The 27,628-nt window shown below is 39.2% G+C and overlaps 1 protein-coding gene across 8 annotated transcripts in view; it reads right to left on the reverse strand.

The window, feature by feature from the left end:
• Window positions 1–27,628, reverse strand: part of MPP7 (MAGUK p55 scaffold protein 7) — a 252,467-nt gene that overhangs the window by 13,468 nt on the left and 211,371 nt on the right. For 7 of the 8 annotated variants that reach the window (XM_065520448.1, XM_065520447.1, XM_074000707.1 and 4 more), the window contains 2 exons: window positions 22,169–22,339; window positions 5,289–5,369 (listed from right to left, as the gene is read on the reverse strand). In XM_065520448.1, the coding sequence (XP_065376520.1) occupies window positions 5,289–5,369; window positions 22,169–22,339 (252 nt within the window). Of the gene's footprint in view, window positions 1–5,288; window positions 5,370–22,168; window positions 22,340–27,628 lie in introns of those variants that run through there. The other variant, XM_074000712.1, reaches the window with a different exon arrangement.

Raw genomic sequence — 27,628 nt, forward strand, 5'->3', positions numbered from 1 at the left:
ACTGTCGTGATGTTTTCACATGTGTATGCAGATGCTAAAACTGATGTGATTGTACATTTTAAATATATGCTGTTTATTCCAATTACATCTTGATGTTATAAAAAGAATCTGAGAAGAAGGGGAAATGTAACTTAATAGAAAAAGTAATGAATTTATAAAATCCAACTAATTTAAATTATATCCCAAAGTTTAATTCCCTTTTATTTAGTTAGCAAGAATATTTTAATACAATGCTTAGGTCTCTTGAAACAGTTTTTCGTACCTGTTCTGCAGGTGGTGCACCAAGAGGTAGTGCTAGTCTTTAAAATGAAATGTCACACTCTACAGGAACAGCATGAAGTACTGGTATACTGTATTCTAAACTGGTACATTGTATTCTATCGTAAAGACTAAAGTTTTACAGCAGAAAAATACCCTACTGAATGTATATAACACAATTAATATCCAAGAATGTGAGAGATATTAAAATTAGTATAATGCCCTACTTTGGAGTTTAGGCTTAATATTCATTTATTATTACTTAACCAATTTTGTTGTTGTTATTTGCAAGTGTTCCTTCAGCAAACAGTAGGCCTAAGTAAAAAGTATTGTTGAAAATCAAAATTGAGAATTTTCTGTGCATTGATTTCTTTCTTATGGACAGAGAAAAGATTGTCTTTATTCAATTATGATGGCAGGACACTTTGGTTGAAAATCTGCAACACATGGTTGAAAGATCACTTCCCTGACACACGGCATCCCACAGCAGGGTTAAAATATTTTTAGAACCACATCAAGGGGTAATTGAACAAGACATTTATGACATTGCCACATGCATTTAAAAGGTAATGTGTCTACAACCAAATTGTTTGCTTATCATAATCAACCCGAATTACCTAGGTCTGATGTTATTTTACCGATGAAGAATGTCAGTGCCTAATTGTAATGAGTTCCACAGGAACCTCATGAACTCATTCACAATGAGGAATCCCGAATAAGATATCTGAAATTCTTATGAGAAGGAGATTCCAAGGGAAAGATGTGCCTATTAACCACAAGGCAGGCAGGACTTCGTCACAGCTCACTGAGTACCCACTGTGTACACCAGTTAAGGCAAAATAGAAAACAAAATAGGAGCCCTCTTCCCACTTCCCCAAAATATCCCAAAATAGCTGTCCTGGGGAGACAGGAAAAAAAAATTTTTAACTGGTACCCTAGTTATAATGCCTTTTTTATAAAAAAGAAAAAGAAAATTCAAGTGAAGTATCCTATGGACAAAGAAGTTGTCTAGAACATGGATGCTTTAAAACCTACAAAAATACAAAAACTGCAATATACATCTTTCTGAGAACCACAGAAAGTGATTAATAGATGTGGTTGACTAAGAATGCCCAAATTCTAGACTACACAGATTTTGGAATCCATCAAGTATTTGATGTCTACCATAATACTTCTTGTTACCTATTTTATTTTAATTTAATGCACAAGAGACCCTTTTGACTGGTTGTATTAATAGCCATTCAGATTTACTGATGATAACCTATATAGCCTTAAAACAACGTTGATGTTGCTTTTCAAGGAGGAAATTTCCCACAGGCTGGGCATGGTGGCTCACACCTGTAATCTCAGCACTTTGGGAGGCGTGAGGCAGGAGGATCACCTGAGGCCAGGAGTTTGAGATTAGCCTGGGCAATGTAGTGAGACTCCATCTCTACAATCAATCAATCAATAAGAAACTTTCCACAGAGGAGCAAAAGGCAAAAAACAAGGGTTTCAGCCACCACTTTCTTGAAAAGCAACTTTGAACGTTTAATATTATCACAAGGATAATTTTTAAACATTTCATATAGCTCATTCAGCCATTTTAGCTCGAGTACCTGATTTAGCATCCATTTAAATAATTTTTAAAAATTAAGGTAATTGCAAATTCACAAGTAGTTACAAAAATAGTACAGAGATGTCCTATGTAAAATCACTTAGCTTCCTCTTGAAATATTTACATAACTATAGTACTTTAGGAAAACCAGAAAATCAGCAAACTACAGTTAATAAACTATTATTTCTTTTTAACATTTAAAAGCCTAAGTATGATACAATAACTCATATATACACATAAAAGTGTATATATCTTCCTTACTTTTCACCCGTTTAACACCCCCATGTAGCCAGCACTCTAACAAGAAGCAGGAAATTGCTAGCACCCCAGAATCACCTCTTGGGTTCCCATTCTAACCCAACTCCTTGAGATTTCTAACAGCACACATGAATGTTGCCTTTATTGCAATTATAAAAATGAAATCATACTGTCTCATTCATTCTTTTGTATCTGCCTCCTTTTGTTCAACACATTTGCGAGATTCATTCTTACTGTTGCATGCAGTTGCAGATTGTTCATTCTCATTGCATTACAGTATTACATTGTATGCATGTGCTATACTTCTCCATTCTGCTTATCCATTCAAATGATAAGCACTGGGGTAGTTTCCAGTTCTGAGCACTTATGAATAATGGCTAAGAATATCTCAGTACGTGTCTTTTGGTGAATGTACTTATGCATTTCCATTGGGTGTACAGTAGGACCGGGACTGCTGGGTCAAGGGTATATGTTTGCTCAGCTTTGGTGGCCACTGCTACTTAGTTTTCCAAAATGATTGTGTTGATTTACATTCCCATCAGCAATGTGCAGGAGTTCCTTTGCTCCATAACTTTTTCTGGTGGATATGTAATACATGCTTTCAAAAAGAGAATTATAGAAATAAACATCAAACAATACTGGTGGTATAATCAAAGCAATCACTTTTCTCCAATATTCAAGACTCTGCCCAAAGTATTTTAGAAAGCAAAACTATCTGACATTCTAAAATGACTCTTAAAATATATTCTTCTTTAATTAATTAAATCACCCTGGTTTGATGCTGTACTTTCCAAACATGTCTGATATCAAGAATCACCTGCTATATAAATACAGATTCTTGGGCATATCTTCTTGTAGAACTCTAAGAGATTCTTATCATCAGGCAAGCCTGCGAAACATTACTATATGAAGATCTTTTGACATTAACATCTGTCTAAAATTAAATCAGGGTGAAAAATAACTACTTTGGGGATTTCTTTGGAGAGTCCCAGCCCCAAAACCTTTCTGTAATATTGTCAACTTCTGTAACAACTTCAGAGGCAAACATTTAAACAGCTGGGTAAATTGAGGCTAAAGTGTGTTTGTTGCCCTAGGTCCTTCCGTAATATCACATCTCTCATAGGGTGTTACATGGGATAGATTGCCTTATGGATATTTCTCATCTTCAAAAGAAGTCAGTTTTGACTATTTAGTGGAATACAACAAAGATAGTCTGTAGTTTTAAAGGACTGCTGGTGTTAAATAGGAGGAAGAACATGAGAACTGGTATCAGAAAAAACCTGGTTTCAAATCCAAGTGCACCTGTCATCTACGGAACCCAAGTCAACATATCCTTTCCATCCCTATCTCCTTCTGTGTGAAATAGAGATAATATCAACCACCTTATACTTGACTGGCAAGGCTACAAAAATTAAGACAAACAAAGGAGATGAATACACAGTAGGAAGTCTAAAAATTTGTTTTTTTCTTTGTAATCTGTTTTTGCATCTTCTAGGTCTCTTCTATAATTGCTCACCTGTAAGCCTAAAAATCATTTTGTAAACTTTTCTAACAACTCATATATATCGGAATTCAGCTTTTGTAAGAGAGGTGAATAACTGCGGGGGAAAAAAAAGAAACTGCCTAGTTCCACATTTTCATTAACTTTCATCTCTGTTGGTAGAAAACAGCAGTCCTATAACTTATGACTGAAAATGATTACAAACAATAATTTGGAAAAATGTAGTAAAAAGAAGGAACTTGAGGTCACAGAAAACTATAATTTTAAAATAAAGTTGAACTCTTCCAAAACTAGAGAACATCGCTAAGGGCAATATACAAGTAAATTTTTTAAAACAGTACTAAAACCGCTTGAAAAGGCCAACATTTCAATTTAGCCTTTTAGACAGCTTTCTAATATCAACATATTAAGTAGTCAAATGGCTTTTATTCTGCAGATCAAAATGTTTCAAACATCACATTTTATTTGTAAGAATGCCTATGAAAACCACTTTTATAAAAATAAATCTAATTCTGTGTACTGAAAAGAAGCTTACCATATTTAAACTATAGAGTCACGAAAAGCCCATTTAACACTATCTGCCAATTACTGCATATAAAAAGTAATTAAGAAAGGTTTATATTATAATAAGTCTCCTTCAGCTCTCTGTGATTTGATTCTTCTAATCTTAAAGCTGGTGAAAACCTCTGGAAAACATTAGCACTTATTTTAGGAAACAGAATTGTTAGACTTTTATTTGGAAGAAAATTTTTAAGTAATAATTTGATGTCATATGTGTACTAAAATTCAGCGTAAAAACCTAAGAGTAGGGAAGCTGTGATTAACAAATATTATGCCAAAAATCTGTGTAATTTAGGGGAAATCCTTTAACCACTTTGCCTTGGTTTCCTCCTCTGTAATATGGAGATAATGTCACTCTACACTTCTTGAAGCAGGCTGGAAGGTCTAGATGAGTGAGTGTTCAGAACACTGCTTGATACCATACGTGCTTGGGAACTATTAAGCAATCATTATTAATGAGTACAAAAACTAAACAGTTACAAAGAATGAAGATCTACTATTTGATAGCACGACAGGGTCACTATAGTCAATAAATATACAACTTAATTGTATATTTTAAAATAATGAGTGTAATTGGATTGTTTGTAACTTAAAGGATAAATGCTTGAGGGAATGGATACCGCATTCTCCATGATGTGCTTATATCAGCATTTCATTCCTGTATCAAAACATCTCGGCCGGGCGTGGTGGTTCACGCCTGTAATCCCAGCACTTTGGGAGGCCAAGGCAGATGGATCATGAGGTCAAGAGATCGAGACCATCCCAGCCAACATAGTGAAACCCTGTCTCTACTAAAAGTACAAAAAATTAGCTGGGTGTGGTGGCCCGTGCCTGTACTCCCAGCTACTCGGGAGGCTGTGGCAGGAGAATCGCTTGAACCCAAGAGGCAGAGGTTGCAGTGAGCTGAGATCGCACCACTGCACTCCAGCCTGGCAACAGAGCGAGACTCCGTCTCAGAAAGAAAAAAACCTCATGTACCCCATAAATATATATACCTACCATGTACCCACAAAAATTTTAAAAATAAGTTAACAAATTTTTGTAAATGTTTTTTTAAAAATTTTAAATTATTGTAAGTGTAGTCGTGGGAACACTGAATAGCACAGAACTCACGGGGCACTGTCACGCCATAGTGCTGGGTGTCACTGATCAGCAGCTTTCGTTTCAGTTCATTCAGCCCTACTCCCACAGGACCTGAAAAACAGATAACAGAACTCCATTATCGGAAAAACACCACATACACATTTCTGAAAATGACATAAGTCTCTAAGACAGACTGAAAACATGGATCCAGCTTTGCATCCTAAGTAAAGAGATTATTTCCCGTTAACTCAAACTTAAGAAAACGTTAGATTTCTTTTGTTGCTTTTTTACTTTTTCAATTGAAATCCTCAGCTTTTCCTCAAAAAGGATAGAAAGATTTATATTTAAATGAGATATATTCAAGAGTATTCAGGCTGGGTGCAGTGGCTCACACCTGTAATCCCAGCACTTTGGGAGGCCGTGTTGGGCAGATCACGAGATCAGGCGATCAAGACCATCCTGGCTAATATGGTGAAACCTCATCTCTACTAAAAATATTTAAAAAAAAAATTAGCCGGGCGTAGTGGCAAGTGCCTGTAGTCCTAGCTACTCGGGAAGTTGAGGTAGGAGAATGGCGTGAACCCAGGAGGCGGAGCTTGCAGTGAGCTGAGATCACACCACTGCACTCCAGCCTGGGCAACAGAGCGAGACTCCATCTCCAAAAAAAAAAAAAAAAAAAAAAAGAATAAGTATTACCAAATAATAAGTTACCCACAAGAGCCTAAAAAATATGTTCACCTAAGAAAATTCAATTGCATAATGCAGACATTATTGATAATGTCAATTTAAAATGTTTTTAAGTGTTAATAAAACAAAGTGTTAATAAGACAAAATTGATAATGTCAATTTTAAATGTTTTTAAGTGTTAATAAAACAAAATCTTTCACCTTGACTTTATGTGGGATAAAGTTATGCATTTTACATCTGCTAAACAATCAGCCACATTTACATGTGCTGAGACCTTTTCCTGCACTATAGACTTCCTTAAGCATTTGAAAACTTGCATAGACCTTACACACTTTACTCAATCAATGTATACACACTGGACACCGATAAGAAGCAAGGCATACAGTAGATTCTGTGGACAACAGTAGATGATAAGTGGACTCGGATCTTAAGGAAAGTCACTGGTTAATTATGAGTCTGGGGCCAGAAAAACAAAAAACAAAGAGCAGTTTCAAATATGAGTCTGAAATCAAAAGTTAGATGGACATAAGCCCACCCTTTCCAGCATTGCTCTCCACCTAAAAGCTTGTCACAATGCTGCCACCAGGGTCAGTTAACGGATGGTGTGGTTCAGCGGGTGATACAAGCTACAGGACCACACTGCCCTCAGGTAGAGTCCCGTCTCTTCCCATCTGCTATGCCTTCACCTTGGTGATACTGGAAGGGAAAGCCAAGGGTGTAGTTAGATTTCATTTTAATTCTAAAAGTGTGCGTGTTCCCTCTCCTTCTTGGGTGGAATGAATGAGAACTGAGAACTCGTGCACAGTGCCTAGCACAGCGTCCAGGTACTTGACTGTTCACTGCCTTGCCTCTGTCTTCTTCCACCCTGAGGAGGTCACAGGTGGCTTTGAAAGAATAAGGTTTTACACCACAAAATGGAGAACATGCAGGTGTAAAGAGAAGTAGGGTGGGCATCCCAGGTGGAGGGAAAAGGATGAGCAAAGACGAAGAGGAGGAAGTGGGGGGCTGTGCTGTTCCTGCTCTAATGCCATTTCCAGGTCCCTGACCCTTGATAAAAACACCTGTCTCCAGGTGGTCATTCACTACCACCTTCAACCTTTCTCCATACTGCTGTCCAGTATCAATTCTCTGGCAACTTTCCCTTGTTCTGTAAGACAGCAACTCTCAATTCTCCCTCTTATAATAAATACGCCATAATATCCCATTTATATCCTGAAATGGAATTAATTGCTAATATAACTTACCAATATAATTCTCCCTTCCAAATTAATACATTGCCCTAACTAAAAATAACATATGAAAGCGAGAAAAAATAGTTTATAATAAAGCAATATGTATTTCAATATGTAAATGCTTGGCATGACTAGAGCAGAAAATCTCACCAAGTCAGAGGTTTGCGCCTACTTATAATAAATAAGTTTGGATTTAAAAGGTCAGGAGCTATTCTGCACAAGAAAGAACAGGAAAACAAAAGCCCAGCGGTACACATAAATCTAGGAATAAGAACTAGTGTTTGGATAGAAACCACAGATCAGACTTCCTTATGATAAGGAAAGAGGAAAACAACTAAGGATAGCATGTCAAGGCTATTGAAGTGAAGAAAACAACACAAATGACTTGGGTTTACCCAAGAGTAGTATATGGGGCCTGGCGCAGTGGCTCACACCTATAATCCCAACACTTTGGGAGACCGAGGTAGGCAAATCACTTGAGGTCAGGAGTTTGAGACCAGCCTGGCCAACATGGTGAAACCTTGTCTCTACTAAAAATACAAAACTGAGCTGGGTGTGTCAGCGGGCACCTGTGACAGGGTGAGACTCCGTCTTAAAAAAAAAATATGCAAATAGAGTGTCCCAGCCTGCCCTGTCCCTCAAGACAACTAGAAGTACAGGAAGGGATGCAAATTCACCACTTCCTTAGGAGATCTCAGCTCTGGAGTGATTCCTAGAGTGTGAGAGACTTTGCCAAGGGAGAGTCTAGCGTTTCCTTTCTTATTCTTAAAAACATTTCCTAACTACAAAAAAAAAAAAAAATTTAACTCTCTAGGGAAAAAAAACTAGGTATATTTGAATTCGCGGGAAAAAATATGCCATCTCTAATGTGATAGCCTTAAATTTTGACTATATTTGATTTTGGGCCTAGGTTATAACTTTATAATCTAACCCTTACAAGCATCCTCACATACCCATGTAGGGTGCCAAGAACATTCAGAGGCAAATGACTTTATTTGGAAAATTTTCCCTAAATTACGTTATTCTCGGTCATCGTCTTCAAAGGTAGAAGTATCCTTCAAAGAAAGGTTAAAAATAAAGACATAATTTCAATCATTTTTACTGCAAAATTGTCCAGTGGGCCTACAAACAGCATTTTTGCAGTCAGGCCCTTGGATCCATTCTGCCATTCCCGCTGGAGAAGCTCTAGAGTCTCCCCTGGACTTTAAAAGACCACAGCTCAGACGCACCGTTCCGTCCTGTATCCTCCTTCTAGGGTTAGGCCTAAGTTTACTACATTTTTAGTTGGCTGGTTGGTATTTGGAATACAAAATCTACTTACATTCCAAGCAATTTAGGGATGCAAACCGAGTTAGGTTTATTCGTATGCCTCTGCAATAGGATAGTTTCATTTACCCCTTCAATAAAGAAATTTCTATCACAATTGGTGAAATACACTTACATGTGCATATATAAGTAGATGGCTCTGTAGCTCATTTCCAGCTGAGCTTACTAATGATAAAGCGCAGAAGAGAACAGAATCTAAACAGCTTGTCTTTAAACCACAGACAACAAACTGTGGCATAAGGATGATGAGGACATAGTGAGTTCTTTTCACATGACAGGCATGTGTGACACGGTTCACATACACTGTTACTCATCCTCAAAACATCCCTGCAAGAAAGGTATCATTATCCTCATTTCACAGATGAGAACACTGAGACAATGAAAGGTGAGGTAATTTCCCAAAGGTCACACATCTGGCATGTGGCTTAGCTGGTATTCAAAAGCCTGTCTGTCTAACTCGAAAGTCTGCATTCTTTCCACTCTACCGATGATCTTATCAAAAGAATATGCCGGTAAAACATGAACTCGGGTAGCTGTTGCTCTGCTGTCTGTTTACGGTTGTGAATTGGAACTTCACGGACTCTCTCATCCCCAGTCCATGCAATCCGCACTTTGTGATGACTAATTATGCTCCTGGAACAGGCAGAGACACAGGCTACAAAAAGTGGCACACGTCAAATCTGGTCATCTCAAAGCTCTCCGTGCAGAATCTCTGAGAAGTCTAATATAAACTGAATGAGGATGATGTGCAGAACAGGCCTGGACCACAGACACTGGGCGCATCTGTTAGGATTCTCAATTCAGGACTGAGGAAAATCAAACACAAAGATGGTATATATAAGTAAAAGCCAAAAGGCACATTAAAAATGATTTTGTAGCTTATTAACCTGGAATTCAGGCAGTGAACTAAAGTTGGTGTGTCTCCCAGCTTTGAAAAGAAAATACAAGAATGTTTATAGCCAAACCAGAAATGTAAGTAAGTAAGTATCTGCTTCATTTAAAAAATATTTCACAAGAATTTATAAAACCATGTTGGAAAGGAAGAATAAAGCTGTGTGTATCAATTTGTATTGGGTGAAGATCCTGGGAAAAAAGTGTGTCAATTGGATAATTAAGATAATTAGAAAAGCATAATACTATTTCAAATTCCTTTTTATGCATTTAATTAGTAACTCCTTATTGAAAGCAGGCAAATGTGTTGTATGGTTTTATAAAAGGTTCATTCATTTTAACTAAAGTAATGTAGCCCATTTAAAGTGTCGATAAAATGTTAATAAAGTTTCTATTTAAGATTGTACATTTAAGAAAAGTCATTGTTAACTACATGCAAAGATTCTTTTATGTTTATCTTAAAAAGGTTAAAAAAACTATAGCAAATTCTCAGCTTTAATTTACATGGAAGAAGGTAGACATATATGACACCTTTTCCTCAAATGATCTTGAAATTGGTTAACATTATTGCCTCAGTTCATGTAATGTAATTATGAGATGTAGGGTATTTTCATTCTGTTCTGTTTCAGATTTTCTTTTTATTCCCCAAATATGTTTGTTTATGATTTGTAACAAATGTTTATGTATAAAAAACAAAAAGTGTATTTTGATTAGAATGCTGGCACAGTATACTTTCAAAATTAATTCATAGTTGATGCATACAAGTTTTTCATTCTGTCAACATGGTCCCCCCAAATAATCTACTTTTTGAATCTGATACAGACATATACCACTAAAAAAACAAAAAAACAAGCCAGGTGCAGCAGTTTGCACCTGTAATCCCAGTTACTTGGGAGGCTGAGACAGGAAGATCACTTGAGACTAGGAGTTTGAGTCCAGCCTGGGCAACATAGCAAGATCCTCTCTAAAAAACAAAACAAAAACAAACAAACAAAAAATAAAACAAAGCTAAACGAGTAGAAAAAGATTTGAGGCAATAACATCAGTGCCTAGAAGAGCACCCAAAACCATACAAGCACTGAAAGAATGATTTGAAATACGAGGTATGATGTTCTTATATTGACAAAAAAAAAAAAAAAAAACCTGTTAATGGCCATGCCCTCAGGCATTGTGTTTTGAACCTTCAACTCTTTACTTATTCATGTGTTAGTGCGCATTCTGTGCGAATGAATAAACATTTACTTGAACAGCAATATGTATTACTATTGTGAAAATAATTACTGAAATCAATGAAATGTGGTATATATGTATATTTTAAATGACAGTCACAAAGAATAAGCATATGGATGGGCGTAATCCTATCACTCAGGGAGGCCAAAGCGGGCGGATCACCTGAGGTCAGGAGTTCCAGACCAGGCTGGCCAACATGGTGAAACTCCATCTCTACCAAAAATTTTAAAATTAGCCAGGTATGGTAGGGGGTGCCTGTAATCTCAGCGGGAGAATGGCTCAAACCCAGGAGGCAGAGGTTGCGGTGAGCCAAGATTGCACCACTGCACTCCAGCCTGGGCGACAGAGCAAGACTCCATTTAGGAAAAAAAAAAAAAAAAAAGAGAGAGAGAGAGAGAGAGAATAACCATAAAATATTTTTTATTCTAAATGTCCAACATAAAATTTAAGTATAATTTTTCTTAAGGCTGATGACTATCAAATTGGTTTTAATAATTTAAATACAGATGGGTGATACCTTAAACATGAAAAGACAATCTGCTGAAAATGAATGTTCATGATAGGTGAGAGAAGAAGAGAGAAACAGGTAGGTGGAGATTAACCAAATTAGTTTCAACACACTACATATTCACGTAACAGTCATACTGCATTAATGATAAAAGCCATTCTTATTTGGATTGATGTCTAATATTTGGATTAATGTCAAATATTAAATTAGATATTGGAGAGACATGTGTTGTTCTGATCAAGTACTGTTCACTTTTGCTACTGATCTTTGTACATATGGCACAAACATTAAAACGGCAGATCATGGCTGGGCGCGGTGGCCTACACCTGTAATCCTAGCACTTTGGGAGGCCAAGGTGGGCAGATTGCCTGAGCTCAGGAGTTCGAGACCAGCCTGGGAAACATGCTGAAACCCTGTCTCTACTGAAATACAAAATATTACCCAGGTGGGGTGGCGTGTGCCTGTAGTCCCAGCTACTTGGGAGGCTGAGGTAGGAGAATTGCTTGAACTCAGGAGGCGGAGGTTGCAGTGAGCCGAGATCACGCCACTGCACTCCAGCCTGAGTGACAGAGGGAGACTCCATCTCCATAAAAAATAAATAATAAAATAAAATAAAATGGCATATCATGAGGTAAGTACAAAATGGAGACCGCTTTTACCTCTGGTGTACCTGTACTGCTTCACAGGAAAGTTATTTCCACAGTTCCCCTCAAACATTTTGATGCTATTGCCTACATTTGTTACTCTTACTACCCCGATAAAAATATCAGAATTACTGGAGTCTGCAATAAGTATCCAAATCGCTTTTTGTTAACTGAAAAAAACACATTTATTCAGTTGATTTACTGCAAGACGAATCCAAGGAAATCTTTAGGTATTTGTGGCATCAGACACCTGTTATGAAAGGATATCTATTTATCACATTGTAGTACCACTATTTTGTTGTTCTAAGCATAAAATGAAAAAAAAAAACATGCTATTATATTTGGCCCATAATCTTAGAATGATATTAGTGATCTGGATTTTTGTGTTTGAGAGTGACAAATCTGTCTATAAAACTAAAGTTCACTTGGAATCGAACTATATAAAAAGTACAGCAACTTAGAAGTTTGTAACAAGCTCTGACTTGGGTTCAGATTTCCTTTCTTCTGTGCTTTTATAATAGGAGAAAAGTATTATTAATAAAGCATCGATTTATATGAGAGAGAGAAAGAGAAAGAAAGTGAAAAAGAGGAAGGAAGGAAGGAAGGAAGGAAGGAAGGAAGGAAGGAAGGAAGGAAGGAAGGGAGGGAGGGAACGGAAGGGAAGGGAAGGGAAGGCAAGGGAAGGGAAGGGAAGGGAAAGGAAAGGAAGGGAAGGGAAGGGAGGAGGGGAGGGGAGGGGAGGAAAGGAAAGGAAAGGAAAGGAAAGGAAAGGAAAGGAAAGGAAAGGAAAGGAAAGGAAAGCAAAGGAAAGCAAAGGAAAGGAAAGGAAAGAAGGAAGGAAAACAAAAGAAAAGAAAAAAGGAGTGGGAAGCTTATTGAAACAGCACCATTTTTTTCCCACGCAACTATTTACCCTATGCTTATATAGACTGACTAAAATACTCATCTCACTCTACTTCAAAACTATGACAAGAGTGCAATAAAAATAAGAGGTCAAAATAAAATCATCCCTGAGTGTTCAGTAGCTAAGCAGAAGGGGGCATGGGGAACTACCTTACTTCAAAGCTTGCTCAGAATGGGGCCACCAAGATCCCAATTCAAAATCTATCCTGTCTGTGTCCCCAGCTCTCCATCCCCTTATCCCATTCCACTCTCCTTTCTTCCATAGACGTATCACCTTCTAACAACTATACAAGGGATTTTATTATTTATTACTAATTTATTATAAATATGGTTTTGGTCCATCTTCTCCCATTAGAACATAAATGGCACAAAAGCAAAAATGTCTGTGTGCTCAGAACAGTGCCTGGCATAGCTGGTATACCGTAAAACTCAGTTGAATGAACAGATTTGTGATTTATGCCCAGAAATGAAGTCGGAAAATAAATATTTAAGATTGATCAACGGCATAAAAAGCCAACTGTGATTCCAATAAAGATCACATTTACCTTTTACATACAAGGGTTATAATTTTAAATCCATCACATTCTCATGAATTTCATTATGACTTTCGGTTTTACAGTTATCTATATAAAATCCTCCAGAGCCAACTCTCATTCCTACAAGCCTTCCATCAAAGTGCAACAAAAGATATGAGAATTCTAATAAACACACTAACACATTTAGTTTCAAGCACTTACTTTTCGTTCTGCTTTATGTGGGAGGCTTTGTGTTATGCCACAGTTTTATGGAAAAATAATGACAGTCTTATAATAAATGCCTGTTTATTCAAATTACCTCTACAAGCAGTCTTTGGGCAGCATATAAGATTTAGCACAAAGGAGGGCAGAACAGTGCTGAAATGCTCAAGCTAAAAATGTGAAATATACAGAAAGATTTATTATTAGTTTCTCTTGTACCTCCTAGCCAGACAGAACAAGTCGCGAACTGTCTGAATATCCACAAGATGAATTTTTGCTCTTGTTTTGGCTTAAACCATGAAGTGTTTTAGTTGCTTTTTAACACACAAGTCTTCTCCCTGCTCCCTCCCTCACCCATGCACACATTATTTGACTTTATTACTTTACTTTTCAAAAAGTTGGGTTTCACTGAAGATAAGACTTGTCATGTAGGAAAATGTACTAAAAGCCTGACACTTGGTTTCAACTTACTTTCTAGAAAATACTTTTAAATGCAGAAGGAAATTTAACAGAAACTGTCATTGAGATGTTTTGGTGGCTAAAATGAGGCTTAAGAATAATACATTTTCAAAATGAAGACAAAATTAAATACTTCTGATCACAGCTTGAAGTCCTCTATTGTATTTTTGCCATGGTAACAACTTGGTCTATTATTATTTCTTGATCATTAAACACAAGAATAAAACCCATATAGCATTACGATAATATAGAAAAATAATATTTTGTATTTCCTCAACAATATTTATGAAACAATTTCAAAGCAAAAGTCACTTTTCCCAAAGGCTTTGAAAACACTGGGTAAAAAATTATTATTATTATTATTATTATTATTATTATTATTATTATTTGAGACAGTCTTGCTCTGTCACTCAGTGGCACAATCTCGGCTCACTGCAACCTCCAACTCCCAGGTTCAAGTGACTCTCCTGCCTCAGACTCCTAAGTACCTGAGACTACAGGTGCCTGCCACCACATCCGGCTAATTTTTGTATTTTTAGTAGAGACGGGGGTTTCACCATGTTGGCCAGGCTGGTCTTGAACTCCTGACCTCAGGTGATCTACCCGCCTCAGCCTGCCAAAAAGTGCTGAGATTACAGGTGTGAGCCACTGCACCCAGCCAAAAATTATTTCCAAGAAGGACTATAACACTTACACTCTTTCCATCTTCCTATACATATACACATTGTAGGAGCCAAGGAAATAAATTCCTATGTATACAATGTTTTTATAATCATAAACTAAACAGTAAACAGTTAATTCAGGAATAACCCAGAATTTCCAAAATTTGTGTTCATGGCTTCATTACCTATTTTAGATTATAAACTTCTAGATAATCTAGTAAGTGTTTTGAACACTGAGGTTCAAACCAGCAGAAGCCTACTGATATTTGTACATTTCATGTTTATCTTATTATTATGTTTAGTTAATAGGTAAGTCCTCCTCCTCCTCCTTCTTCTCCTTCTCCTCCTCCCTCCTTCCTCCTCCTTCCTTGTCCTTCCTCCTCCTCCTCCTTCTTTTGGACTCTGTTGCCCAGCCCAGAATATGCAGTGGTATAACCATAGCTCACTGTAATCTCTAACTCACAGACTCAAGCAATCCTCACATCTCAGCTTCCTAAGCAACTGGGACTACAGGCACACACCACCATGCCTGGCTTATTTTACTTTACTTTATTTTATTTTTATTTTTTGTAAAGATGGAGTCTCACTATGTTGCCCAGACTGGTCTTGAACTCGTGGCCTCCAGCACTCCTCCTGCCTCAGCCTCCCAAAGCGCTGGGAATTCAGGTGTGAGCCACTGCACCCAGTCTCTTTTTTTATTTTTACAGATGAGGTTTCACTATGCCTGGGCTGGTCTTTAACTCCTGGGCTCAAGTGATCCTCCTGCCTCAGTCTCCTGAGCAGCTGAGACCACAGGCATGCACCACTATGCTGGGCAATAAATATTTCTTATTAAAACCATACTAGGTGCCAGGAATTGGCCTACGTCTTTGCACAGATTATTTTGTTTAACCCTCAAAACAAACCTAGAAAGTAGGTGTTTTTATTATCTTAAATTTTCAGATGAATAACTGAAGCCCAGAGAAAATTTGAATTGTTCCCATGTCGTGTGACTACCAAAGGGCGTCACAGGACTGGAAGGCAGCCATCTTGTCCCAGAGGCCCATCTCTCATCTTCTACACTATCCTGCCTCACAGGATATAAAGAGATGGGGATTTCTCCACGTAACAGGCTCTACACTTCTGATACTTCCAATGTGCCATACACATAAGCTGAAAGGGTTTCTGAGCGAGGAACACACAGAAAAAGCAAATAATAGGGAATACTTCTGAAGGACAGTTACATAAAACTGCTTTGGCTGCCACCAGATCCCACTGTGCAGCGTTGTGCTGTACGCAGGCCACAGTGGGTAGAGGTGGAATGTTCTGATAACGACACCAGGGGGCTGAAATGTCCAAGCCTCCACCTGCACAGGCATTCTTGATTCTGGAAAGTCTCTAGATCTTTTCTTCAGTAGAACTATTACTAAGAAGTTTGCATTAATATACCATGCTTACATGACTTTCTTCCTCTTTTTTTTTTTTTTTTTTTTTTTGAGATGGAGCTTCGCTCTTGTTCCCCAACCTGGAGTACACTGGTGTGATCTCAGCTCACTGCAACCTCTGCCTCCCAGGTTCAAGCGAGTCTCCTGCCTCAGTCTCCTGAGTAGCTGGGATTACAGGCGCCCGACACTACACCTGGCTAATTTTTGTATTTTTAGTAGAGACATGGTTTCACCATGTTGGCCAGGCTGGTCTCGAATTCCTGACCTCAAGTGATCCGCCTGCCTTGGCCTCCCAGAGTGCTAGGATTACAGGCTTCAGCCACTGCACCGGGCCCTCCCTCTATTTTTCATATAGAGACACAGGAAATACCATTTGCCTGAAGAGAAAATGTGGTCTAACATGACAAGAAGAATATAATGAATATTCTCCATTAAGTCTGTTCTGTTATAATCCAATTGTTACAGATTTAAGAAATACTGCCTTATACCAGCAATAGATCCAAAATAGGAAAAGAACATTTTGGGGCTAAAGAGTTTCAGATAAAGTTAATTTTCCTAGAGGAATTTCAGACTAAAGGCTAATAATCATAACAAATCTGTTGATCAAAACAGACAAACCAAAACCTGAAATATCGCCGAGTAAATCCTGAACAGGAGAAAGATTAAGAAGAAATCAAAAGTTTCTAGGCCATCATTATAAGGCATACACGAGAAAGCACAAAACTGAAATACAATGCCAAGAAAAGTAGAAAATCAAAATAAATGGCAGCCAATTCACAATCACTAACCAAAGAAGGCAATGGCAACTGAACCCCTTCAAACAGAGCAACAAGGCTTCTCCCTATGTGCACAGCACCAGACCTCACAGCATCTGCATCTGAACCACCAGCAGTAGGCGAAAAGCAAAATGCACCCTAATTAATCAGGCCAGCAGCAACAGCATCACCTGGGAGCTTGTTAGAAATGCAGGCTCTCTGGCCCCACCCCAGGCTACCAGATCAGAAACTGCATCTTAACAAGACCCCAGGTGACCAGGATGCATGTGAAATCTGACAAGCCCTGGAATAGGGTCTGGAGGTCAGAGGGGAAGGGCAGGAGCTCCTCCCTCTGTATATTCTCCAAGACTACCTCTATCTATGGCAATCAAAAAACTATTGAGAGACAGTCTCTGAACTCTGAAGGCAGTAGACCAATCATGAACATAACCTTTCCTGGTAAGTGGAAGACTTATCCCCAGGTTGACCACGGGAAATATGAACAAATTTGAGAGGCAAAGACCAGGAAAATCAGCACCCCCTTTGTTGAAAAATTTTAAGGAGCAAGACAGTGAAATCGTAATGACAGGTGCAGTAAGGAACCCTGCCTGGACAGTGTGCAGAATTACTGTGTAGGGAAGAGCGAGGTGAACCCACCAAGCCTGCTGAACTGACCTCAGGAGACCTACATTGGAAACTCGAGTCATAGACGTGGGCAGGATTCAAGTGAACATAAACGCTTTCACTAGACTCACATCTAAACTTTCACAAAGTAAGAAGGTATCTCTCAGGAAAATGAATGACCAGTCCTTAAAGAGATTTAAAAAAAAAAAAAAAAGTAAGATATTTAGATCCAGCACAGAGTGTCAAGTACTGCCCTAATTTTAAGATTGGAAGCCATATTCCACAGTAAGATACGAAGCAGGGTTCTGGTGTCCACCCACTAGGATCTGAATCAGCTCTGTAACTTAACAGCTGCAGAATCTTAGACAAGTTACCTACTTCTTTCTGTGCTTCAATTTCTTCATCTGTACAACAGGGAATAATAAAAATATTTACCATATAGTCACGACGAGGACTGAAGGAAATGATACATGCACAGCCCTTAGTTACTGTTATTACATAGCATGGAGGAAGGACAGGACTCTCTTAAAAACAAGTTAAAATTTAAAAACTTGCTTGAGACTATTTGAAAGGAGTTGGGAACAGCAGAGGGTAATGAAACATGGCAGTTAGATCTTCGTAGCAGAGAAACCTAAGAAGTTCACACAGATATTTTAGTTGTCACTGAAGCAATGCAATTAATTATTTACTTAAGGCCTGGAAATCTCTAGAGAATGAGGAAACACTCATTGGCAGAAGCACATATCAAAGGAAATATAAATGTTCTCTGACTGTGCCACTTGGGAGCATCAGCATTTAGCATCTCCAGTTTAGGACTATGTCAAGGGTAATACCCCTGTTGGAAGACAAAGGGGAAATCTCTGAGAATCAGGAATCAAACTTAAGGAATTTCAAAGAGGAGACAGAAACAGCAGTCATTGCAATAGAATTGATATCACAGGGCTAGAAAAAAAAGGCTTTAGGATTCTGCTGGGAATGAAAAAATAAAGTGAGAAAAGGGAGGGGACCAACCCAAATGCCCATCACTGACAGACTGGATAAAGACAATGTGGCACATATACACCATGGAATACAGCCATAAATGTGGCACATATACACGATGGAATACAGCCATAAAAAACGATGAGTTCATGTCCTTTGCAGGGACATGGATGAAGCTGGAAACCATCATTCTCAGCAAACTAACACAGGAACAGAAAACCAAACACTGCATGTTCTCACTCGTAAGTGGGAGTTGAACAATGAGAACACATGGACACAGAGAGGGGAACATCACACACCAAGGCCTATGTGGTGGGGCAAGGGGAAGGAGAGCATTAGGACAAATACCTAATCCATGCAGGGCTTAAAACCTAGATGACGGGTTGACGGGTGCAGCAAACCACCATATGGCACATGTATACCTATGTAAAAAACCTGCATGTTCTGTACATGTATCCCAGAATTTAAAGGAAAAGAAAGGAAAGGAAAGGAAGAAAGAAAGAAGAGAAAACAAAAAAAGAAAAAATTAAAGCAAAGCACTTGGCCCCAAAACAGAGTCCACACTCAATTCAGAATTTGAGTACCAAGAACCCAAAGGCCAAAGGGGAAACAGGGCAACTGAAGTGCGTACAATTAAATTAATCTCTTTACTGATGATTTTGGCCAGATGAATTTTAGTTCTATCAATTATCACGGATCTGGACAATTAGCATTCAAAGAGAGGAGAAGCGAAAATACATCAGGTCATTCTATGATTTTTGGCTGACGATGGAATGTGGTCATATATAATTCTGGGAGCGCTATTTTGCCTCAAAAGGTAGCTGGAATGATGCTGTGATATTCTTTGGTCCCGATGACCCTTTCAACTGCTGACCAGTAGGGCTGGGGTTCCATTACACAGTTTTGAGGAGGTTGATTAAGGCACACCCATGAAGAAAGGCCAAGTTGTGTCAGAGGAGTTTAAAGCTTCAGAGAGTTCTAGACCCATGATGGTGGGGAAAGCCCATCAGAGCCTATTCCCCGCTGAATACAGCCCAAAACTCTGGACAGTGCACAAAAGGCAATAACCTGGGGACTCTGACGGCAAAAACAAAACCAGGCAGATTGTAGATGGAGTCAAATCTGGAGAGGTGGCCTCCAAGATAATGAAGTTTCCCATTTTATTTTTCCCTCTTGCTATAGTCTCAATGTTTGTCCCCCCAAATTACGTGTTGACATTTGATCCCAGCATTGGAAGTGGGGCCCAAGGAGAGATGTTTGGGTCATAAGAGCAGATCCTTCATGAATAGATTAATGCCCTCCCTGGGGTGAGGCAATGAGTGAGTTTTCACTCTATTCATCCCCCAAGAAAGCTGGTTGTTAAGAAGAGCCTGACATCCCACCACTCCTGCTCCCTCTATCTCCATGTGAGCTCTGCACACACAGGCTTCCCTTTGCCTTCTACCACAAGTCAAAGCAGCGTGAGACCCTCACCAGATGCCCAGACTTCCAGCTATTAGAATCGTGAGCCGAACAAATCATTTTTCTTTATGAATTACCCAATCTCAGGTATTCCTTTACAGTAACACACAACAGACTAATACATGTCTTTTCTTTTCTTTTTTTTTTTTTTTTTTATTAGAGAATCTTGCTCTGTTGCCCAGGCTGGAGTACCACTGTGCAATCTCAGCTCACTGCAACTTCCGCCTCCCAGGTTCAAGAAATTCTTGTGCCTCAACTTCCCAAGTAGCTGGGACTATAGGTGCCTGCCACTACACTTGACTAATTTTTATATTATTAGTAGAGACAGGGTCTTGCCATGTTGGGCAGGCTGGTCTTGAACTCCTGACCTCAGGTAATTCTCCTGGCTGAGCCTCCCAAAGCACTGGGATTATAGGCATTAGCCACTGCGCCCAGCCTCAGTGCCATTTTATTACATGTCTCTCCCCTTGGCTGAGGAGAAGAGGCAACAGGCACAGAAGAGATGTTGCTGTGATCTGTGCTGGTGAAGGAGGCGGCACATAAGGGACAGTGGGGTGGGAGAGGAGCAGGAGGTCTCAGGTAGCCCCAGTGAGCTGGGAAAGGCATGTTCTCTCATTGGCACACCTCTATAAGGATGAGAAGCAGGGCACTGCAAGCTCTAAATAAATTCTTCCTCCTCCTCCGTGAGGAGGCTCAGTATAAATGGATTAGGAGATGTGGACATCATTAATAAAGGAAATTTTGAATTTCTTTTGAAGTATGTGAATATGTGTTTCAAAATAACGCACACAATCTTAATATGTAATGATGCTAGTGTTCATTTCCAGGACCTACAGACATGAGAAACTGCATCATTTCCCATGAGTCACCCACCACCTCTCAATGAACAGCATGGGTTGTAACCTTTCAAAGGACTCCATATTACTAAGTCAGGGTAATTCTCAGCTTCTCCATGGATTCTCATTTCCATAAGTATTATCACGAGTTTATAAAAGAACAATTAACAACAGTGATATGGTTTGGCTCTGTGTCCCCACCCAAATCTCATGTTGAACTGTAATTCTCAATGTTGGGGGAGGGACCTGGTGGGAGGTAGCCAGATCAAAGAGGTGGATTTCCCCCATGCTGTTCCCATAATAATGAGTTTTCACGCGATCTGATGGTTTAAAAGCGTGTGGCACATCCCCGTCGCTCTCACTCTCTCTCCCCTGCTGTCATGTGAAACCCACACCTGTTTTCCCTTCACCGTCTGTCACGATTGTTAAGTTTCCTGAGGGCTCCCAGTCATGCTTCCTGTATAGCCTGTGGAACTGTGAGTCAATTAAACCTCTTTTCTTCAGAAATTACCCAGTCTCATGTAATTATAGCAGTGTGAGAATGTACTGATACACCATGCTCTTCTACCCCAAAACTTTTCTAAAATCATTGGCTTTGATCCTGGAAGTTTAAATATCTCTCACTACGTTTTTAAAGAAATGCACTGAGGATGAAATGAAGACACATGGAGCTTGTGGCTGCTCACACCTGTGAAGGGTGCACAAGATAGATGCTAGGATGCAAATCTGAGTCAAGGCAACTGATGTTCGTGAAAATACCCAAATTCCTTTATTAACTACCTTTTTATTTTGAGACGGAGTCTTGCTCTGTCACCCAGGATGGAGTGCAGTGGTGCAATCTTGGCTCACTGCAACCTCCACCTCCCAGGTTCAAGTGATTCTCCTGCCTCAGCCTCCCGAGTACCTGAGACTACAGGACTGTGCCACCATGCCCGGCTAATTTTTGTATTTTTGTAGAGATGGGGCTTCACCATGTAGAGATGGGGCTTCACTATGTTGGCCAAGCTGTTCTCAAACTCCTGACCTCAAGTGATCCTCCTGCCTTGGCCTCCCAAAGTACTGGGATTAAAGGTGTGAGCCACTGCATCCAGCCAATTATCAACTTTAAAGCGACTCTGCTGACTCTCTAGCTTGAAACATCCTAGAACTCTGCTGTAATCCTTTATTTTGCTGAAGGTCTCAATGCCATCTGAAGCTTGTCCCATGCTGCTGCCTCAAAATGCTTTGAAACGAGCTTGCATTGTGTTCAAAAATATTCATCTCTATTATTTAATTGCCCTGATGTACGCTTCATATATTACAACAGTGTGTGCTATCCCCACTTGACAAACGTTCCACTAAAATGACAGTACCATTCTTCAGAGATGTCTTAAAAGTCTCTGCAAGTCAATTAAGTACAAAAAACTGAAGATTTTGTTTCAGAGACAAGACAAAAGTGTTCAAGAGGAGGAGATTTTTAGCTTGAAAACTTCAAGTACGATTCACTTTGAAGAGAAATTCTTACTAGCTCATTTATTTCCTCAGAATTACACACAGAAACAAGCACTTACCAACCAAGACAACGAGTCTGTATTTCTCATTAGTTTGTCGCCGATACGGTGTCACTTCTTCGTACGTGGGCACGTCAGCGGTGTCGTACTGATCACTCTTCTTGCATTCATACATGGATTTATTTGTTTTCTTATCTTTTCTACTAAGACGAAAACTTCTTCTAAAACCAGCTGCAAAATCAAAATAAATATATTTTTAGTTAACATGAACCAAAAATGAAACCCTCAAAAAACAAAAATAAAAAACCCTTAGAGTTGGGTTGGATTTCATTTACGATAATATTGGTTTATTAAAGTAAAACCCTAATGTTTTAGAGACAGGGTCTCACTCTGTTGCCCAAGCTGGAGAGCAGTGGCGCCATCATAGCTCACTGCAGTGTTGAACTCCTGGGCTCCAGCAATCCTCCTGCCTCAGACTCCCAGGCAGCTGGGACTACAGGCACACGTCGCCATGCCCGGCTAATTTTTAAAATATTTTGTAGAGACAGGGTCTTGCTATGTTGCCTAGGCTGGTCTTGAATTCCTGGCCTCAAGCAATCCCCCCACTTTAGCTTCCCAAAGTGTTGGGATTACAGGCATGAGCCACTGTGCCTGGCCTATTTCATCATAATATTGTCAGAAGTGTATTCAGTCAGAAAAAAAATAATAGTACACAATTTTATTGAAACAATAACCTATAATAGAATTAATATTTATTTATGTAGCTATAATAATATAAATTTTATTTGGTTTAAACAATAGAGAGCTCTGTTGAAAAATCATTGAGTAAAATAACTATAATAAAGCAAAATAAGTCAGAAGTCATAATTTATCAAGAACTGATTGGTAAACACGTTTGATATGAAAAAGCTAAAAACACTGTAAAAGCATTTTAAATGTAAACAACAAGTTCTCTCATTCATGAACATTAACAAAGTTTCTATTACATCCTAAGCATAACCTAACAATGTACCCATGGCACAGGCAGCATCTATTGTTAAACAAGAAGAGAACTAAATTAGGGAGTGTGTCGTGTAGTGTATGCTTATGCGTCGGTCAGGCTGACAGAAGAAGGCTCACTCACTCAACAATTAGTTGGTCTTCAGCAAGTCAGTTAACTTTAACTGGACTCCAGGGGATGGAATAAATGATCAAGCCTCAGGTTCTCTTCTCTAATGGAAATTCTATGGTTTCATAATGTGACACATATGAAATTAAATAGAGCCAGGCGTGGCGGCTCATGCCTATAATCCCAGCACTTTGGGAAGCCAAGGAGGGCAGATCGCTTGAGCCCAGGAGTTGAAGACCAGCTGGGGCAACATGGAGAAACCCTATCTCTTACTAAAAATACAAAAAAATTAGCTAAGCCTGGTGGTGCACACCTATAATCTCAGCTACTCGGGAGGCTGAGACAGGAGAATCGCTTGAACTCAGGAGACAGAGTTTGTAGTGAGCCAAGATCGTACCACTGCACTCTAGGCTAGGTGAAAGAGTAAGACTCCATCTCAAAAACAAAACAAAAAACCCTTATATATATTTTATATCAGTTGCAAAGTTGGAAAGAAAATACAAGTACATTTTAAAGGTATAAAAATAAATTCTCTTCAAAAAGAATATTCATCAACTTTGATAAATAGGTAACTTTTTTTTTTTTTGAGATGGAGTTTTCTCATCACCCAGGGTAGAGAGCAATGGCATAATCTCAGCTCACTGCAACCTCTGCCTCCTGGGTTCAAGTGATTCTCCTGCCTCAGCTTCCTGAGTAGCTGAGATTACAGGCACACGCCACCACACTTGGCTAACTTTTGTATTTTCAGTAGAGATGGGGTTTCAAAACTTTGGCCAGGCTCATCTCGAACTTCTGACCTCAGGTAATCCGCCCTTCTCAGCCTCCCAAACTGCTGAGATTACAGGCATGAGCCACCATGCCCAGCCATAGATATCTTTTTTATAAACAGAGGTATTTTGTAACAAAATGAAAAAAATGTAATAACTAATTTGTGTGGATTTTAGGGAATAGAGTCCGCTGTCTGCATCTGTGGGTTCCATCCATGTGGATTTAACCAATTATGGACTGAAATTTTTTTAACTGCATCTCTCTTGAACATGTATTGAATGTTATTTCATCTGGATTGAGACTTTTGTCCTTGTCATTATTCCCTAAACAATAGAGTATAACAACAATTTACATAGCATTTACAATGTATTAGGTATTACAAGTAATCTACAGGTGATTTAAAGTATACAGGAGGATGTGCATCGGTTACATACAAGCACATATTTTATATCAGGGGCTTGAGCATCTGCAGATTTTAGTATCCAAGGGGTCTTGGAACCAATCCCCCATGGATGTCACAGGATGATTGCATAAAGGACATGAATAATTGTTACCATTGGGCTTAAGAAATTAACAGGATTCAAAATAAAGGAAATGTGAAACAATTACCAATGACTAACAATGGCTTTATGTGACTCACCTTATGGATTCAGAGTTTAATAAAAATCAATCAAGATACTAAGGACAGAGTGACTCAAGTCCATCCGATAACATGTTTCTGTGGCCCTCTAAGAGTCACTCTGATTTTGAGAAGATATTTGAATTGAGAGACAAGGTTGTTTATAAAGGATCTAAAACAAGGAAGACGGTTGCTCTAAAGCTCCTTTACAAAGGTAAAGAGGAGAAGAGAACAGGACAAGTTGTAAACACATGGTTGTCTTATAAGACAGAGATGACATCCAAGGGAAGCTAGAAGGTAAATGTGTCCCTCTGGCCCTAGGATGAGAAAAAGAGGTGGGATTCTAAAATCACACGTGCAGAAAGGATTCAAACTTCTATGAAAAGCGCCAGAGAAAAAGCTGTCTATTACTCTTTGTTCATCTTGTTTTCTAGGTTATAGGGAAAGTTTCATAGAATCCAGAAAAGGGACTTTTTTTTTTTTTTTTTTTTTTAAAGACAGGGTCTGTCTCTGTTGACCAGGCTGGAGTGCAGTGTCACGATCTTGGTTCTCTGAAACCTCTGCCTCCCAGGCTCAAGCCATCTTCCCACCTCAGCCCCCTGAGTAGCTGGGACCACAGGCATGCACATCTAGCTAATTATTATTATTATTATTATTATTTTGGTATAGATAAGGTTTTGCCATGTTGCCCAGGTTGGTCTTGAAGCCCTGAGCAAAAATGATCCACCCACCTCAACCTCCCAAAGTGCTCGGATTATAGGCATGAGACACCGAACCCAGCCATCTTCCTATCACAGACATCACACACCACACCAGAAGTAGCCAAGGTCCTCACAACTACCCCTCGTGCTTGAGCGCAGTGGTTCTCAGACAAGGTTCTCTTCCTAATTGCAGAGTTTAGTTATCCCAAACCACCCCCAGCACCTACTCTGTCCCTGGTGTGTGCTGGCCCAGACTGTAGCCCAGTATTAGGGGGGCTTCTGGTTTAGCACAAAGATGATACATGAGCTACTCTAACAACACGTTAGAATGCTGGTATTTCACAGCATTCTAATTTCATGTTTTCACAGCTCTTGCCTCATGAGAGGCAATTACAGGATAAGCAGGTAGAACTATAAATTCCTTTATAATTTTTCCTTGTACAGAGGGAGGCTTGCTGTCAAGTCACTACAAACTTTTGGCACAGGAATGGATATGACAAGAACATAAATGCTTCATCCACAGGAAATAACATCCAAAAGTAAAAACCTGACAAATTTCTGATGAGCTAAATCACAGCTAAACCTTGAATTTCAATGTGCTTACCAATTTGAGTCTTTACGATTTACTTAAGTTTTTCTTTCCTTTTTTTTTTTTTCTTGAGACAGGGTCTCACTTCTGTGGCTCAGGCTGGAGTGCAGTGGTGCAAACTCAGCTCACTGCAGCCTCCGCCTCCCAGGTTCAAGTGATTCGCATGCCTCAGCCTCCTGAGTAGCTGGGACTACAGACGCCCGCCACCACACCCAGCTAAATTTTGTATTTTTAGTAGAGATGAGGTTCCTCCATGTTGGCCAGGCTGGTCTTGGACTGCTGACCTCAGGAGATCCACCCGCCTTGGCCTCCCAAAGTGCTGGGATTACAGGCGTGAGCCACCGCACCCAGCCAAGTTTTTACTTTCATCAAAAACACTGAGTTAGAGAGGAAAAGAGAGAAGATAATCAGATCTCTTAAGATGATGCTGCACGAGTGTCAAAGTTGGGAACCATGTTGCATAGATAGTTGGGTGATGTCAGTTGTGCAACGCTTGTTACAGAACAGGTGCTTGATAAACGTTTACTGAATGGAAGTAATTTTAAAAGGCAGTAACAAAAACCTTATTACCATTCCTGTTTCATCTGCTTCCTGTAAATTTCAACAAAGAAAGCATGACACATTAGGCATTTTCTAAGAGTTAAAATTCTAAGAGGTGTCAAAGGCTAACGCTCTGCAAACAAGAAAGCCTTAGAGCTGGAAGAAACTATGAAGGTCATCTGAGCCTGCTCTTTGCCGGGCACAGACGGTGCCGCCATACACTGCACTTGTTCACATCAGTTTTTCTATAGCAACACCAATCAATTCACACAGGTTCTGAAGCTTTAGTGCCTTGAACGATATTTTACAATGCAAAGGAGCAAAGGCAGTGAGGTCGCCACAGGGGTTCCGTGGGAGTAGCTGGTCACTGATTGTTACCAAGCAGAGGCTGGCAGAGTGATCCGGACCAGCACCTAGGCTCTGCTGACTTACTTCTCTACAACGCTCATTTCCTCTACTTTAAAATACAGATTATAGTAGTATCTGCCTCACAAGGTGGTTAAGGATTAAATAATTCATGTAAAGCTTTCAGTCCCATCTGTGGCATATGGTAAGTGCTTTACATGTTAGCTACAGATTCATGCTACAATGCCGCCAACTACTTAAAAGAACCTTGAAGGCAAGAACTTGTATCCCCTGTAGTCCCACAGCACAGAGTCTAGCAAAAATTAAAAAAAGTGGGGTGAGGAGGGGGAGTTAAGAGGCTCACTAATAAGTTTCAAATTGACCAATAGTATAAAACAGACAAAATGTTAAAATTAAAGCCAGATTTAAATACGTTAAATATTCTAGATGCCTAAAGTACCTTATTAAGTATTAAGACATTTTAAATACAACAGAAATAGTCAGGTGTGGTGGCGCGTGCCTATAATCCCAGCTACTTGGGAGGCTGAGGCATGAGAATCACTTGAATCCAGTAGGTGGAGGTTACAGGAGCCAACATCCCGCCATTGCACTCCAGCCTGGGCAACAGAGCAAGACCTTGTCTCTAAATAAATAAATAAATAAGTTTAAAAAATACAATGGAAAGGTTTAGCATGTATTAATTATTTTTTCATTTGTCTTCATAGATTCTCTTTCTAGGGATATAGCTATTTGTTACGATATTTATATTTAAAGAAAGTATCCTTTCCTTTGGTCTTACTTTTTACTTACTCCCCTGATTCACAAATACATATTAATACTCTATATTTAC

The sequence above is a fragment of the Macaca fascicularis genome, chromosome 9 (assembly GCF_037993035.2).
Source record: "Macaca fascicularis isolate 582-1 chromosome 9, T2T-MFA8v1.1".
Lineage (NCBI taxonomy): Eukaryota > Metazoa > Chordata > Mammalia > Primates > Cercopithecidae > Macaca > Macaca fascicularis.